We start from the raw sequence: 14,745 nt of genomic DNA, 5'->3' as shown, positions 1-14,745 counted from the left end.
AGGGTTCTCTACTGGTTATTTTATTGTTTTTTTTAATTGTGTGTATTTATGGTGCATAATGTGATGTTTTGACACACATATGCTTTGTGGAATGATTAAATCCATCTAGTCTTGTTGATTATTAAGAATGCTAGCTGAGTGTGGTGGCACACGCCCGTAATCCCAGCACTTGGGAGGCTGAGGCAGGAGAACTGTTGCAAGTTCGAGACCAGCCTGGGCTGCAAAGTGAGCTCAAGGCCAGTCTGAACTCCATAGCGAAACCCTGTCTCAAAAAGAAAAAAAAAAAAAAAAAAAAGAATGCTATGAGCTGGAATGGTGGCAGATGCCTGTAATCCTAGCATTTTGGAAGACTGAGGCAGGAGGATTACATATTTGAGTCCCACATGGGCAATTTGGCGAGACCCTGTCTCAAAATGAAAAATTTAAAAAACTGAGGATACAGCTCAGTGCAAAGGCCCTGGGTTCAATCCCCAGTACCACACACAAAAAAAGGAAAAACTATGCCTGGTTTCAGCTTGCATAGAGAGGATTGCCTGCATTTCTGGGTCACAAGATTAAAGGATTAGGCAGGTGTGGTGTCTCACTGTAATCCCAGTCCGCAGGAGGCTGAAGCAGGAGGATTGCCATGAGTTTGAGGCCAGCTTGGGCTACACGGTGAACTACACAGAAAGACCCTGTCCCCGACTCCCCACCCTCCAAAAATTAAAGGATTAACTTAGTTCTAAAAGCTTTCCACTGTCCTTTCCTATTAAAGCCGGTGTTACTTGTGTGTTTTGACTCTCAAAGAAATGTTAGAACTGATTTCATTGGTATTTTACCAGGTGAGGTAGACTATGCCCCGTCGTCAACCCCAGCGCCTGGCAGCACCGAGCCTGTGCTCATCATCCTCGGCTGCTTCTGTGGATTTATTTTGATTGGGTTGATTTTATACATTTCTCTGGCCATCAAAAAAAGAGTGCAGGAGACAAAGTTTGGGTAAGTTTCCCTGTGACAAGTGTTGGTCTGGTGATACTGAGGAGGTGGTTGTGCCGAATGGCAAAGCCTCCTCTTGGCCCTGCTGCTCAGGTTGTACCCAAATGGGCGCCAGGTTTGTGCACACCCTGTGGCCGGGCAGCCTCCAGACTTGGGCCACTTCCGGCAACAGCAGCCACCAGGGAGAGCCAGCAAAGGGTGCTTCGATGGAGAAGAGTATCAGTAGGGCTTCCCTGCTCAGACGAGGTTGCTGTTAAATAAGGGTTTCTATTAAAAGCCTTTAAAAGGACTCCAATAAGCACACACCTGTAATCCCAGAACTCTGGGAGGCTGAGGCAGGAGGATCTCAATTTTGAGCCAACCTGGGTAACTTAGTGATTTAGCAAGACCCTGTCTCAAAATTTTAAAAAAAATTTTTAAGGGTATGAATATCGTTCAGTGTGAAGGCTGTGGGCTTAATCCCCAGTACTGAAAAAAAAAAAAAGAGAGAGAGAGAGAAATGGAAATAGAGATAGAAATATGTACTGAACATTTCTAATCTGAAAATCTGACATCCAAAATCCAGAACTTTTTAGGTGTTCATTATGATGCTACAGCATGAAACTTTGTTTCATGCAGAAAATTATCACAAATATTGTTTGAAATTACCTTTGCACTATGTGCATAAGGTATGTTTGAAATATAAATGAATGTTGTGTTTAGTCTTGGATGCCCCTCCCCCAAGACATCTCATTAGATATGCGTAAATATTCCACAGTCTGAAAAGTTCTGAAATTGATAACATCTCAGGTCCCAATCATCCTGGGCAAGGGATACTCAACTTTATATATACATAGGGATTCACCAAAGCACTAGCAACTCTGACTGGTACTGCTGTAGATGATAGGCTTGCTTTCTTCTTTCCTTTTCTTGCTGTATTTTGCCCTTTTCCTATAACAGTCAGTTGTTCTTGTAACAGAGAACTTCACATTTTAACACTCAAATTAGGGGTGGAAGCCCTTTCTCTTCTATGCATCTTCTTTTATAGCAAACTGATTAAATTCCAGCAAAAACAAAGCTTATGTTAAAGAAAGCTGTGTTAAAACAGCCTGTGAAAAGAAGGCTGCATCTAAATGTCGCTTCTAGACCTCAGTTTTCACTCCAGGGCTCTGCCGTGGACTTGGATTTCCTTGAGAGTCACTATATCAGCCCTGGGTCAGAAGGAAGCATTTTGTACAGGCAGGTTGTTGACAGCTAGGAATGGGGCAGAGTGGGGGTGGGAGGGTGGCTGTGTGTGGAAGGGACGGAGCGGCCCCTTTCATTGCTCTGCCTGCAGAATGCTCTCAGAACCTCCCACTCCCTCCAAGACTTCCCATGGGCAAGGGAAGGGGCCTGCAAGTGGAGGCCAAACCACCCTTCTTTTATTTATTTATTTGTTTGGGTTTTTTTGGTTTTTTGGTTTTTTTCCAGTACTGGGAATTGAACTCACGACCTTGCGCTTGCCAAGCAGGTGCTGTGCCGCTGAGCTAAATCCCCAGCCCCAAACCACCCTTCTCTGTGTCCATCGTCTTGGGGTTCATTCCCTACAGCCCCTGGACTCTTTTCTCATAATTACGATAGCTTAGTTTATAAATTCTAAGAAAGACTATTTTTAAAGAAGTGAACAAATCTGATCTCAGTCCTCAACATAGAGTTGACCAAAATGCATTGCAGCTCCCAGGTGTGGCTTGCAGCTCACCATGAGATGAGCACAGAGAACCTCCACACAAGGTGCGAGAGTAGCTCATTCGTACACTGACAGCTAGGCACTGTGGGAGCCTGGGGCTCAGTGGGGGAGCAACATCCTGTCCTTGGAGACTCATGGTTCAGTCATAGTCAAGCAGTCACACAAATAAATATTCTATGGTAATCGTGGTAAATTCTATAAAAAGCAAGAAGAGTGTGTACCAGGGTAGACTGACTGTGTTTAGAAAGTCAGGGAAGGGTTGGGAATTTAGCTCAGTGGCACAGTGCCTGCCTGGCAAGCACAAGGTCATGAGTTTGATTCCCGGTACTGGAAAAACAAAAACAAACAAAAAAAAAAGAAAGAAAAAGAAAGTCAGGGAAGGCCTCCCTGCACAGGTGACTGACACCTGATTCAAGATTTAAAGAAAGAGCAGGTATTCATTAGGTGAAGGACAAGGGAAAGAGCATTCCAGCCAGCAAGAACACACATGCAAAGGCCCTGTGGTACACAGAGCTACATAGAAGAGGGACGCATTGGACTGAAGTTGTAACACCTGTGTCCCAACATTATTCCGTCACCTACATAAGCCTTTTTTGCCTTTTCCAGGCTTCCTTGGTATTGTGTGTGTGAATGGTCTCCAAGGGCACTACAATTCTAATTGCTGTGACTCTGACTTGAGGCTTTTATATTCAGTCAGCAATAAAGAGAGGGTCTTAAAATGCTGATGGTCTTAAGTATTAGTGGCAGAAGGTATTTTGTATCATCAAGTGGGAATTCCTGATTAATACTGCTGCAGCAATACTTGTAGAATGATTCATACATACACAATTGTATCTTGATACTCAGTTGTTTTGAAACTCATCCAATCTGGCACATTTTGAGTGAAAATTGTATCTTGGAAAGCTAGAGCCTGTCAGTGTCAGTTGCTTTGTGACTCACTACTCTTTCCAGCCAAAACAGTTTGTTTAGTATTCATCATTTCCAGTACTCAGGGCACCTCCAAGAATTAATTAATGATGAGTACCAAGGTACCACTGTATTTGCTTGCGACCACCTTGTAGGTAGGGTCAACTATGTACAAAACCAAGAAAGCAATGGCCAGTGCTCCTTCTGGAGAGCTTAAACTCCCAGGAGGCTCCCAAAGTGTGCAGGTAAGTTACTCACAGAGGGATGAGGTACAGTAGCAAAGGGATGTGTCATTGCTCTTTGAGACTTTCAAGAGTTTTAGGAATGACACATAGAAACACTGTTAGTCCCAGCCCCTAAAAACTCATTATCTTTCTGTTACTGCTGCTGAAGTCTTGGACTTGGCTCCTTCCTTTCTTGCTTCCTTCAGGAAGAATTTCAATTTTTTTAGAATATTATTATGAAAATATTTTCATGCTGCTTTTAAAATGCATTGAAGGAAATGTGCTAAAATGAGATTCCACCCACAATAGCATGAAAAGTACACTATTCCTAAGAATAAACCTAATAGATGTGCAAGAAGTTTTTGGAAAAAAATTATTAAAGCACTGTACTGACAGTGCTGAGAGGACTTGAATACATGGAGAGATATATACCATGTTCATGGATAGAAGGCTCAGTATTGTCAAGAGAGCACTTTCCTCCAGATGAACCACAAGTACACTGTAATTACCGACAAAATTGGTTCTGGGTTGTTAGTAAAACGTGGCAAGCTGATTTTGGGATTCATCTGGAACACTAAGTATGCACACAATTCCAGATGGAGGAGACTGGTTTGTTCCTTTTAAAACATAAAATCATGTTTTGCATTGGTGTAAACAGAGAGAACTCAGTCCATGGACAGGGTGTCCAGTAATAGGTAAGAGTTGAATGTAGGTTGAAGATTGAATTTCAGATCTGGAGAAAGAAAGGGATGTTAAAAAAAAAAAAAACCAGAGAGCCTGTTCTAGGCACTGGAGAGAGAGGAATGAGCAAGTCAGACTTGGGGCTGCCCACATGTAGCTTATTGTAGTCTTGCAATTGAGAAATACAGAAGAAACTGCTTCATTTGAAAATATTTCTATTAGCTATGAGTCCATGGACTCATTAATTTAATACCAAATTAGGCCTTAGATATTAGCTGATTGGACCTCAGTTGCAATATTCTGGAAAAGGTTAGAACTGAAAATTATAGGATTTAAGTGTGCTGATAACTCTGATGTGTACCTTGTTACTGTCATAGTACATAGCTTTGGAGTCTGTGAGGAATTGCAAAATAATCTGGAGGATATTGTGGTTGATGGGAGTCTTCTAATTCTTGGAAGAATTCTGGGGGAAGGTAAGCAGCCTGTGTAGCCCTATTTTTATAGTGAAATGTCTTTTTGTTCATCCACCCAGGACTGCATTCACAGAGGAGGATTCTGAATTAGTTGTAAATTATATAGCAAAGAAGTCCTACTGTCGGCGAGCCATTGAACTTACCTGTAAGTAGACTTTCATTTTCCTTTTTGGCCAAAGTTAAAATAGCGGAGAGCCAACAAAGAATGAACAACCGACAGGTTTCTTTTCTTGTTTTGCTTTTTCTTTCTTGAGACAGGGCCTGATTATCAATTTAGGCTGGCCTTGAACTCACTATGGAGTCCAGGCTGGCACTAAAACTCGAGGCGATCCTCCTGCCTCACCCTCCCAAGTGCTTCAGAGTGCTCTCAGAGTGCTGGGGTTACATGTGTGCACCACCATGCTCGGCTCAACAGACAGGTTTCTAACAAAAGGCGAAGGAGTCTGAGTGGATGCTTTCATCTGCGTGTGGTGGTGCACACCTGTAATCCCAGCACTCTGAGAGATTGAGACAGGAGGATCACAGGTTTGAGCCCAGCCTGGGCACTTTAGGAACTTAGTGAGATCCTCTCTCAAAATAAAATAAAAAGGCTGGAGTGTAGCTCAGTGCAAAGGCCCTGGTGTCAATCCCCATTACCACCACAGTGAATGAATGCATGAATCCTTTTAACGTCCAAAATGTCAGAAACTAGCAAGGAGGGAGACACTGTCACATGCACCTCTGCTGGCTGGGTTAATTACTGGAAGTCTGGAGTTAGGAAGCCACGTTTCAGGATTCATAGTTCCATGAAATTCAGAGGTAAAAAGGAAACTTCGAGGCAATAGGAGATGGGGTAAAGATTGGAGATTTAAAGGAAATAGTAAAGCAATAGACATAATCTCAACCCTTATTTCCTGTTTTCCTGGCATCCAACTCAGCGGACAATTTGCCAGCATGCTTTGTAGCAATTATGGTTTGAACTTTGCTGAATCAGGGAATGGGGGCTTCTGCGCAGAGGAGGATAAACAGATAAGAGTGTTCTTGAGTAACTTCAGAAACAGTGTAGAAAGTACATACACATGCTGTGAAATCTGTGCTTCTGGATGTTTGCCAAAACTAAACAAAAAGGACTTAAGAATGACGGAATACAGGCTGCAATGAAATCAAAACTTGCTGGATACAGAGTGTTTATTTCTTTACTTTTCTAATCTGTGTATTTTGATGTTTAGATGTCTCTATTCTTGCATTTTTAAATGTTCTTTATTTAGATCATTTCTTCCTTTATCAAAGGACCATTTGGGTATTTTTTTTTTCTAAGAGCTAATATGTCATTTGTAATTACTCCTATATTTTTTCTTTCAAAGACCTGAAGTCATGCGTTAACTGTGGCTCAGATTTAATCATTCGCCAAATGACTGCAGAATCATTCTCCCCTGTCCTAGTTAATTCTTCTTGTTGACAACAATTGCTGTCATTGCTGCATGTCTGCTGTGTACTTTATTATGTCACATTCCTTATTGTAGACAACCTTATACTCCATTTAGCACTTCTTGTGTCCTTAGCGGGAGGTGCCCTATACCATACCTAGGGCAACAGCTTGTTCTCTGGATGTTTCCTGTAGGTCATGTGCCTCCTTTGGGCAGGGGAGGTGTCCTGATGGCTCTTTTATATACCGTAGTTCTGGGTATAAATGGTAAATAATCCACTAGCTACTGCCTATTGATTTGTTTTCCCTACTCCTTTAAGTCAGGGGCAAAACCCTTCTGCATGCGTCTGATGGCTGCTACTGCTGCACAATGGGAAGAGAAATAGGGTGCTGATGTTTTTATAGTGGTTCAAAATTAATCTTGCCCCAAAGGACTCATTTTACTTACTTTAACCACAGTAGAATGAAGTGTGATGTTTTAATACTGGCATTTAAAAAAAAAAGAGTGGATATAAAATTTTTTAAATGTGTAATTATTATACAGAACTTTAAATACAATTCTAGTTACATTTAAATGAAAGAAAGCACAGTGACAATTCTGATATGGATCTTGTTACTTTTATAGTACAGAGCCTGGGAGTCAGTGAGGAACTGCAGAATAAACTAGAAGATGTTGTGATTGACAGGAATCTTCTAATTCTTGGAAAAATTCTGGGGGAAGGTAAGCAGTTTCCAGCAATTCTCTTAAAATGTGGTGTAAGAAGGAGCAATTAAGAGGAATGTTTGAATGTATAGTGATTAAATAAAATACCATTTTGATGATTTTTGGGTTATAATACAAATAGTTCTACCTCATAATTTACAGTAGAGTAGTGATTTATGAAACTCAGATTTGGTGGTTGAAAACAGCCTCCGTGGTTCTCCGCAGACTGGAAAAATATTAATTACTTCCCTTCGTACAATTTATTGATCGGTGTCCTATGCCCTTTAAATTTATTCCTGTGGTTCTTAAGTGGATTATCCTGGGCACCTTCTTAATTAAATATGAGGTGCGATCGTAGCATATGGTGAATGATTAAAATTTTAAACATTTGTTACAGTAAAAGATACATTGCCTTAATCCTCTTCCTTAGAACACTCTTGTTCCTTCATTTTTGCCATTTTCTGAAGCAGTTTTAGAAGTCCTTTTTTGTACGTGTGGTTAGTTGTGCTGTGGAGGCTGCCTTGAGGTCCTGAGTCGATTCAAAACATGTACATGTCACAATCATTTTGACTTTGAGGAAGAGCCAGAAGTCGCCTGGTGCCAGATCCAGAGAATTAGGTGGGTGAGGAGAAAACACAATGTTTCAATTTGGCGGAAAGTGCTGTAAACACTCTCAAATCAGGACATCAAGGGAGCCATGAAAAGACCCTCACAAAAGAGGATTTCTAGAACTGCTTCAGAAAGTGGCAGAAATGATGGGATAAATGTGTTCAGCGGAAGGGGGAGGTTTTGAGGGCAATTCATGGCAGTGTGTCTTTCACTGTAATAAAATGTTTAAAATTTGTGTTGAAACGTTCTCCATTTTTTGATCACATGTTGTAGGTACAAAGATGAAATATATATTTCATTTGTTAAGTTGTTCTTAGGGCCAGGGGTATAGCTCAGTGGCACAGGTGCCTGCTGGCAAGCACAAGGTCCTGAGTTCGATTCCCAGTACCAAAAAAAAAAGTTATTCTTAGGGTGAATGACAATGTTGTTAAGAGTTTGTGCTTTATGAACCTCGATAACATTCCCCATGTTCTCCTGTAAGACTCTTGGGTCAGTTAAATGCTGCAATAAATAAAGCGACAACAAGGCTGAGCCCCGCAAGCCCAGGACAGACAGGAGACAGCACACAGCATATGCCTGGGTTTGTGAGTGTGGGAGGCCTGGGCGGGCCCTGTCCGGCTGACGAGTTGCTCCAGGGCCGCATGAAAACAGCTCCAGTGCTGTGACATTCCTGCCGTAGGGAAGATTTGGTGTGGTAGCCACATGGGTATTGCTTCACTTCGCAGGAGAGTTCGGGTCTGTGATGGAAGGAAATCTGAAGCAGCAAGACGGGACCTCTCAGAAGGTGGCAGTGAAGACCATGAAGTGTGAGTGGTCCGTGGGGAAGCCCGGGCTTCTGGGGTGGGCAGGTGCTTCAGCACTGGGGGCTCTGTGAGGCCAGGACGGCGTGCGGGTCTCGGCTGCTGCTGTTCACACACGCCCTGCGTGTTCTTTACACACAGAGCGCTAACCTGTTCCTCTCAGCAGCTCTAGCACTCTCCCTGTCTGCCTCTGTCACCGCCACCATCGTCGTCATCACTGGTCGTCATGGGCATCATCTCAGTCGAGCTGATGACTCCAAAGTAAGGCGTGAGCTTCTGAGGCAGGGATGTGCAATGCCAGCATCTGGCCCCAGGAGTTGGGCTGGCTGATCTCTCCAGTGTGACCAGGCCACTTCCTCATCTGAAGGTTTTTTGTCCTAAATTCTCTTTAATAGGAAAAGGATTCACATTTTTGAAGCCCATAGAATGGCACGGACACTGCACTAGCTACCCTGGTGTGTGATTTTAGTCACCCATTTTACCCTGTTAACTTCCCTCCCACAGCCTGGCTTTATGACTTGCCTGCTTGCTTCTTAGTGTGGTAAAATGCACAGTGGTAAAAGGTTAAGCCACTGTTAAGCGTGCAGGTCCGTGGCATGAAGTACCTTCACGCTGTGGTGTCACCGTCACCGTCAGCTGTCTCCAGAACGTCTCATCCTGTGACCCTAAAACTGTGCCCAGTAGACACTAACTCCCCTCCCCCTCCCCCAGCTCCTAGCCACCTGCACTCTACTTCCTGTCTGATTTGATTACTCTAAGTACCTACTATGAACGTAATCATTTATCCCCTTGTGATTGATTTCATTTCATAATGAGCATAATATTGACTTTTAGACAGCGTTCCTGAGTTATTTTCATTCCAAAAACTTAGTATCAAAGTACACCCAACTCAGAAGGCGTGACGAGGGCTGGGGATATAGCTCTGCAGCGCAGCACCTGCCTGGCAAGCATGAGGTCCTGAGTTCGATTCCTGGTTTACACACACACACACACACACACACACACCCGCCGCCCGCCACAAAAAAGCATGACTAAGCAGCCTGCCTTGCAGGAGATAGGGAGAGGTGTGACTTTTTTTTTTAGGTAAAATAAGTGCAACAGATCAGTTGGGACTGACTAGTTTGGGGTTTTTTTTTCTGTACAGATTTTAATTTTTCAAGCATCTTTAGGTTTACAGAAAAATTGGGCAGAAACTAGAGTTTCCATATATTGCCCTTCTCCCATACCCCATTTCTCCTTTCGTTAATATTTTTCAGTAGTGTTATATATGTTTTACAATTGATGAAAACATCTCGACACATTATTAACCAAAATCCTTCATTTACACTTGAGTTCACCCTTGGTCTGGGTTACGTATTTTAACAAATGTATAAAAGACCTGTGTCCGAGACTGTAGTAGCGTAGAGAAAGCTTCAAGGCCCGAAGGTCCCCTGTGCCTTGCCTATTGGTTCCTCTCCCCACAACCCCAGGGACCCCGGACAACACTCACTCGTTTCCTGTCTGTGTAGTTGTGCCTGTTCCTGGTTTGGGTTTTAGAGAACAAAATTGCTCCTGCCCCGCCCCCACCCCTAAAATGAGTACGTGAACTGTACCTAACGTTTTCCATCTGCTCCTTTAGTGGACAACTTCTCACAGCGGGAGATCGAGGAGTTTCTCAGTGAGGCAGCGTGCATGAAGGACTTCAGCCACCCTAACGTCATCCGACTCCTAGGTATCTTGGGGAAACGCAGGATTGGGGGGTCAGGGGGGCTTGGCTAATTGTACTGTGTGCAAAGGGGAAAGACTTGGTGCATGTAAGTTTACACATTGCACAATCCCCCAAAAGCATAGATTTCTTACTCGGAACACTTCTCCTTATGCTTCTGTTTGCTGAGGCTGGTATGGGTTAGCATTCTGGGCTCGGGGGTGGGTAGAGTATCCACAGAGTTTAACGAGACTATAGGTGAAAGAGCTCTACAAAGGCATACAAGCTGGTCGTGTGACACTCTTTGTTGATTTAGGATTATTCAAAAATTAGAAAGCATCTGGGCGTGGTGGCGCACGCCTGTAATCCCAGCACTCGGGAGGCTGAGGCAGGAGGATCATTGGAAGTTTGAGACCAGCCTGGGCTACAAAGTGAGCTCAAGGACAGCCTGAACTGCATAGCGTGACCCTGTCTCAAAAAGACAAAAAAAAATATTAGAAAGCAGTGAGGTAAAGCTATAAAAGTTAACAAATTCTGTAAATCATCTTTGAGAAATAATTTATGAATATATTTCAAAGTACTGATTTATGATCGTGGTACCTTGACCATTCAGTATTTCATGAGTGTAGCTTAAAGTATTTTGGCTTTGCAACTCTGTTAGAGGAGAGGAGGAGAGGAGGTATCAGTGGGTGCTGTGTAAGTATACTTTTTTTTAATTTGGCAGTGCTGAGGATTGAACCCAGAGCTGCGTATATGCTGGGCAAATACTGTACCACCGAGCCACATACCAGCCAAGTAGCAGTATTCTAAGAGAAGGGAACAACCTGGCAAGAATGAAAACTTTCTGCTGACTTTTTGCTTCTGTCCTGTGGCTTGATGCATGATAAATTCTTCAGGGGAATTTTTCAAATTCCATTGAGATTGACACTGTAGGACGATGTGAAAGCAAATGTTTAGATATTATGTCAAAGACATAGCTACCCTTTACTTGCAGCTATTGGTTTTAGCAGGCCAAGAACAATTGTACTTTGTCGTTGCCTGACAAAGTGCAAGCGCTTTGCAAGCCTAGGATCAGGTGACGGGCTCGACTAGTTCCAGAACTGCATGATAAATGGTACTGCAGCTTTTTGTTGTATAACAGCTAAAATTTAGGGAAGTGAATTTTACCTAAAGACTCTCAAAATAGGGGGAGAGGGCGGGGGGTGCTGGGGATTGAAGCCAAGCCATAAGCACATGCTCTGCCACTGAGCTACACCCTAGTCCCCCAAATTCTTATAATAGTTTTAAGCATGTGGGTGCAGTGGACTTCTTCATATGATTCAGTATTGAACTGCTACATGCAGCTAGTTTGCTCTCGTATTTTAATATGGTCACTACCCTCAGCTGGATTCAGTCCAACAAAAACTCCTAGGTATCAATGTGGCTCTGTTTACAACGGGTTGATTTTTGGGGAGCTCACATGCAAAGACAGCCCCCAATCTGAAAGAAGAAAAATGCAAACGTGTAGTAAGTACAGCCTGTGTATGTCTAATCTTCAAGAGCTCCGTGGGGCTGTTAACTTGGCAGCACCTGGTTTTAATTTGCCCACTGGTCCTCCAGGGCTTTTTTGGTCCCACATAACAAGGGCTCTTTGTGACTGGTTCTGTTTTTAATTCCAGGCGTGTGTATAGAAATGAGCACTCAAGGGATCCCAAAGCCCATGGTGATCTTACCCTTCATGAAGTACGGGGACCTGCACACGTACTTACTGTACTCCCGCCTGGAGACTGGACCAAAGGTATCACACCGCCTCCACATGGTTCTCAGGGCTTCCTTCTGTGGGGCAGCCCCGGGTCCAACTTTGAAGATGCAAAGAAAAATAAAGGACTTTGTTCAGCACCCCCGGTGTACTTGGGGGTTGAACTGTGCTGTCTGTCCTCACTGCAAGACTGCTCAGGGGTATTATTGTCTCTGCCCAGAGCTTGCTGATGTTAAAAAGGCCTTGAGAGACAGCTGTCCTAACCCAATGTGGTGCCACATTCCTTAGGCCCACCACGTGGGAGACTGAGGCAGGATTATCATGAGTTCAAGGCCAGATGACTGCCCCCAAAGAAATTTTATAGAGTTCTCCTCCATGTAGTGGGTTTCATCCTTTGAAATGTGCCTGAAATTTTTGGTGAATAGATACTTTCCTGATAGGTTTTTGTTTTCGTTTTGTGATGCTGGGAATTGAACCCAGGGCCTTTGCACTGAGCTATATCCCCAGGCCTTTGTTTTGAGTGACTAACTGCCCAAGTTCTGTTTGAACTTGTGATCCTCCTGCCTCAGCCTCTCAGAATGCTGGGCTAACAGCTGGCTCCTGATAGTCTTACTCTAGTAAAATCAGTTGTAGTCAAATATGGTGAGTCAAGAGGACTGCATGCCTGACATTCTTACAGTGTCCGAACATTCATTATACTCCACGTTTAGGCTTTCCAGCCCTGAGGACTGTGCAGCCTAGCAATTTGGGATGTCACTATAGAGGCACTGACAGGTTGCCTAGGAAGTTTAAGAGTGCAGACTTACAGCCTTGCCTCTTTAGGCCAGTGTTTAGTTTTGACCTCAAGAACTGGGCCTCATGGTTGATGGAGACATTGCACTAGGGCCTCCCGGTCTGGAATGAAAGCCATGTCCTCCTGTCCTGTTTCCCATGGACTGAGCAGGAGGTGTGGTTGTGGCCAGTCTGCATGCCTGCCTGAGCCATCTGTCCCCTTTCTTTCCTTTGCTTGCCTTCTGTGTGTGAGAGGAGGTGGTGGCACCTGGGGGCAGGGAGGCTGTGGCCGGGACACATTTGAGAACACCGGTGTGGGGGGGGGGGTGGCCTGCGGCACTGGTCACCCTGACGAGGACAGAAGTCGCTCCTGTATCACTGGGGTAACAGAGCACAGGCCTGGGAAGTAACTGGCCCTTCAGTCTACACCTGGGCGTTCTCTAACACGATCCCCTTTTGTCCCCTCAGCTGCCAACACTAGCAGGACTCCGGTGAGTGCAATTAGAAACACCTGCTTCCGTTTTTCCTTTCACAGGTCATGCTCTGCACCGTCATGTCTGAGAACTCTTTGTCTAAGCTTAGTTTTTAATTTTTTTAAAAAAAGTTTTCCTCCTGTCTTCTTCTAAAAAGTGTGGGGTTTTTTCCACGGTACGTTTGCCTATAGGCCCCGTTTTGTGTTGAATTTTGTAGAAGCTGTGAGATTTAGTTCAGGGTTCTGGGTGAGATTTTTTGTTTGGGATTGGACTTTGGCATATAGATAATCGGCATTTGTGAAAAGACTGCATCGCCTTACTCCGCTGAATTGCTTTCATGCCTTTGTCTGGATCCAGTCGGCTGTAAACACGTGGGTCTATTTCTGAGTTCTCCTTTCTGTTCATTAAACCCTCGGCCCATCCTTTGCCCCCAAAGCTTTGCTGCTTTGTTAAGTCTTAAAACTGCAGCGTGTACTTCCTCCCACTTTATTGTTCTTTTGCAGAATTGTTTCAGCTGTCCTACTTTCAGTGCCCTCCCGGATAAATTTTAGAATCAGCTTGTCTGCGGCAGCCAAAAGTTCTGCTGTGATCTTATATTCTTTTGAACAAAATAACAAGTGAGGAAAGCCAACTACACAGCCTTTTACTGGTGAATGAATAGTTTCCATTTGCAAAACTACAAAGCTGTCTCAGTTATAAATATGAAAAAGGACGTATTTGTGTATTTTGATTCTTCGTAGCTGTAGATAAAGAAGGAGGACACAGAGTACATAGATGAGCTGGAAAACCATGTTTTTATTCAGACCTTTGCTATCCATTTGGTCAATTTCCTGGGAATAAGGGCCTTTTGTTCCTTCGAGAGTATCCCTAGCCTAGGTCTCAGGGCATGTAAGCATGCCACTCCAGCAGGGCCTGGGTGCTGGCCCCAAGTGCCACTCTACCCTCTGGGTGAACAGCACCCTTGGAGGTGTGCAGAGAAAACAGGCACACGATAAGGTGACCCGGTTGTCACAGAAGTTGGCAATACACGGGTGGCAGCTGCAGTGACCTAGGCACCAAGCAACCTGCTTGAAGCTTCAGGGAGGAGATGAATTCAGACTGGGGATATTCTTTTACTGTTCCACACTGCTGTCATGTTTGTCCTCAAACAAGTGGTGGGAACAAAATAGAAAATTATGAGAAATACATAGCCAAGGACAGAATGAGCGATCTGAGCATGCTGAGTGATTTGGGAAAATAGGGCATCTTGTGTGACGAAAGCAAAGAGGTGGAAGGGCGGAAGGTGGGTGATAAACAGGGGAAGATGTGCTGAAGTTGACCTTTGAGGTCTGTAGCAGGAAGGATGGCTTCCCCAGCATGAAAAACCAAAGCCAGTTCAGAACGGCCTTCACGAAGGAGATAGAGGATCCCACGGACAAAGCCCAGAGGTAGCACTGCCCAGAGTTGCCTTCCACAACAGTTCTGCCCTCAGCAACATCAGGTATCCAGAATGTTGCTTTTCATTTGTGACCAGCTATCAGCATGGTTACAAATGGCAGCCACGTCTCCAGCCATCGCAGCCTCACACACAGCTTCCAGAGACAAAGGGAAGCTTTTCCACT

At 44.1% G+C, this 14,745-nt stretch overlaps 1 protein-coding gene across 2 annotated transcripts in view; it reads left to right on the top strand.

Moving 5' to 3' along the window:
* Positions 1-14,745, top strand: part of Mertk (MER proto-oncogene, tyrosine kinase) — a 102,442-nt gene that overhangs the window by 72,496 nt on the left and 15,201 nt on the right. For both annotated transcript variants that reach the window (XM_005400610.2, XM_013522752.1), the window contains exons 10-15: positions 822-975; positions 5,021-5,106; positions 6,992-7,087; positions 8,404-8,484; positions 10,097-10,189; positions 11,821-11,939. In XM_005400610.2, coding sequence (XP_005400667.2) covers positions 822-975; positions 5,021-5,106; positions 6,992-7,087; positions 8,404-8,484; positions 10,097-10,189; positions 11,821-11,939 — 629 coding nt within the window. The remainder of the gene's footprint in view (positions 1-821; positions 976-5,020; positions 5,107-6,991; positions 7,088-8,403; positions 8,485-10,096; positions 10,190-11,820; positions 11,940-14,745) is intronic.

This window comes from Chinchilla lanigera, unplaced genomic scaffold, assembly GCF_000276665.1.
Source record: "Chinchilla lanigera isolate Chin_1 unplaced genomic scaffold, ChiLan1.0 scaffold00069, whole genome shotgun sequence".
NCBI classification, from domain to species: domain Eukaryota; kingdom Metazoa; phylum Chordata; class Mammalia; order Rodentia; family Chinchillidae; genus Chinchilla; species Chinchilla lanigera.
The sequence above is the reverse complement of the archived record's forward strand: the minus strand, read 5'-3'. Positions and strand labels throughout refer to the sequence as shown.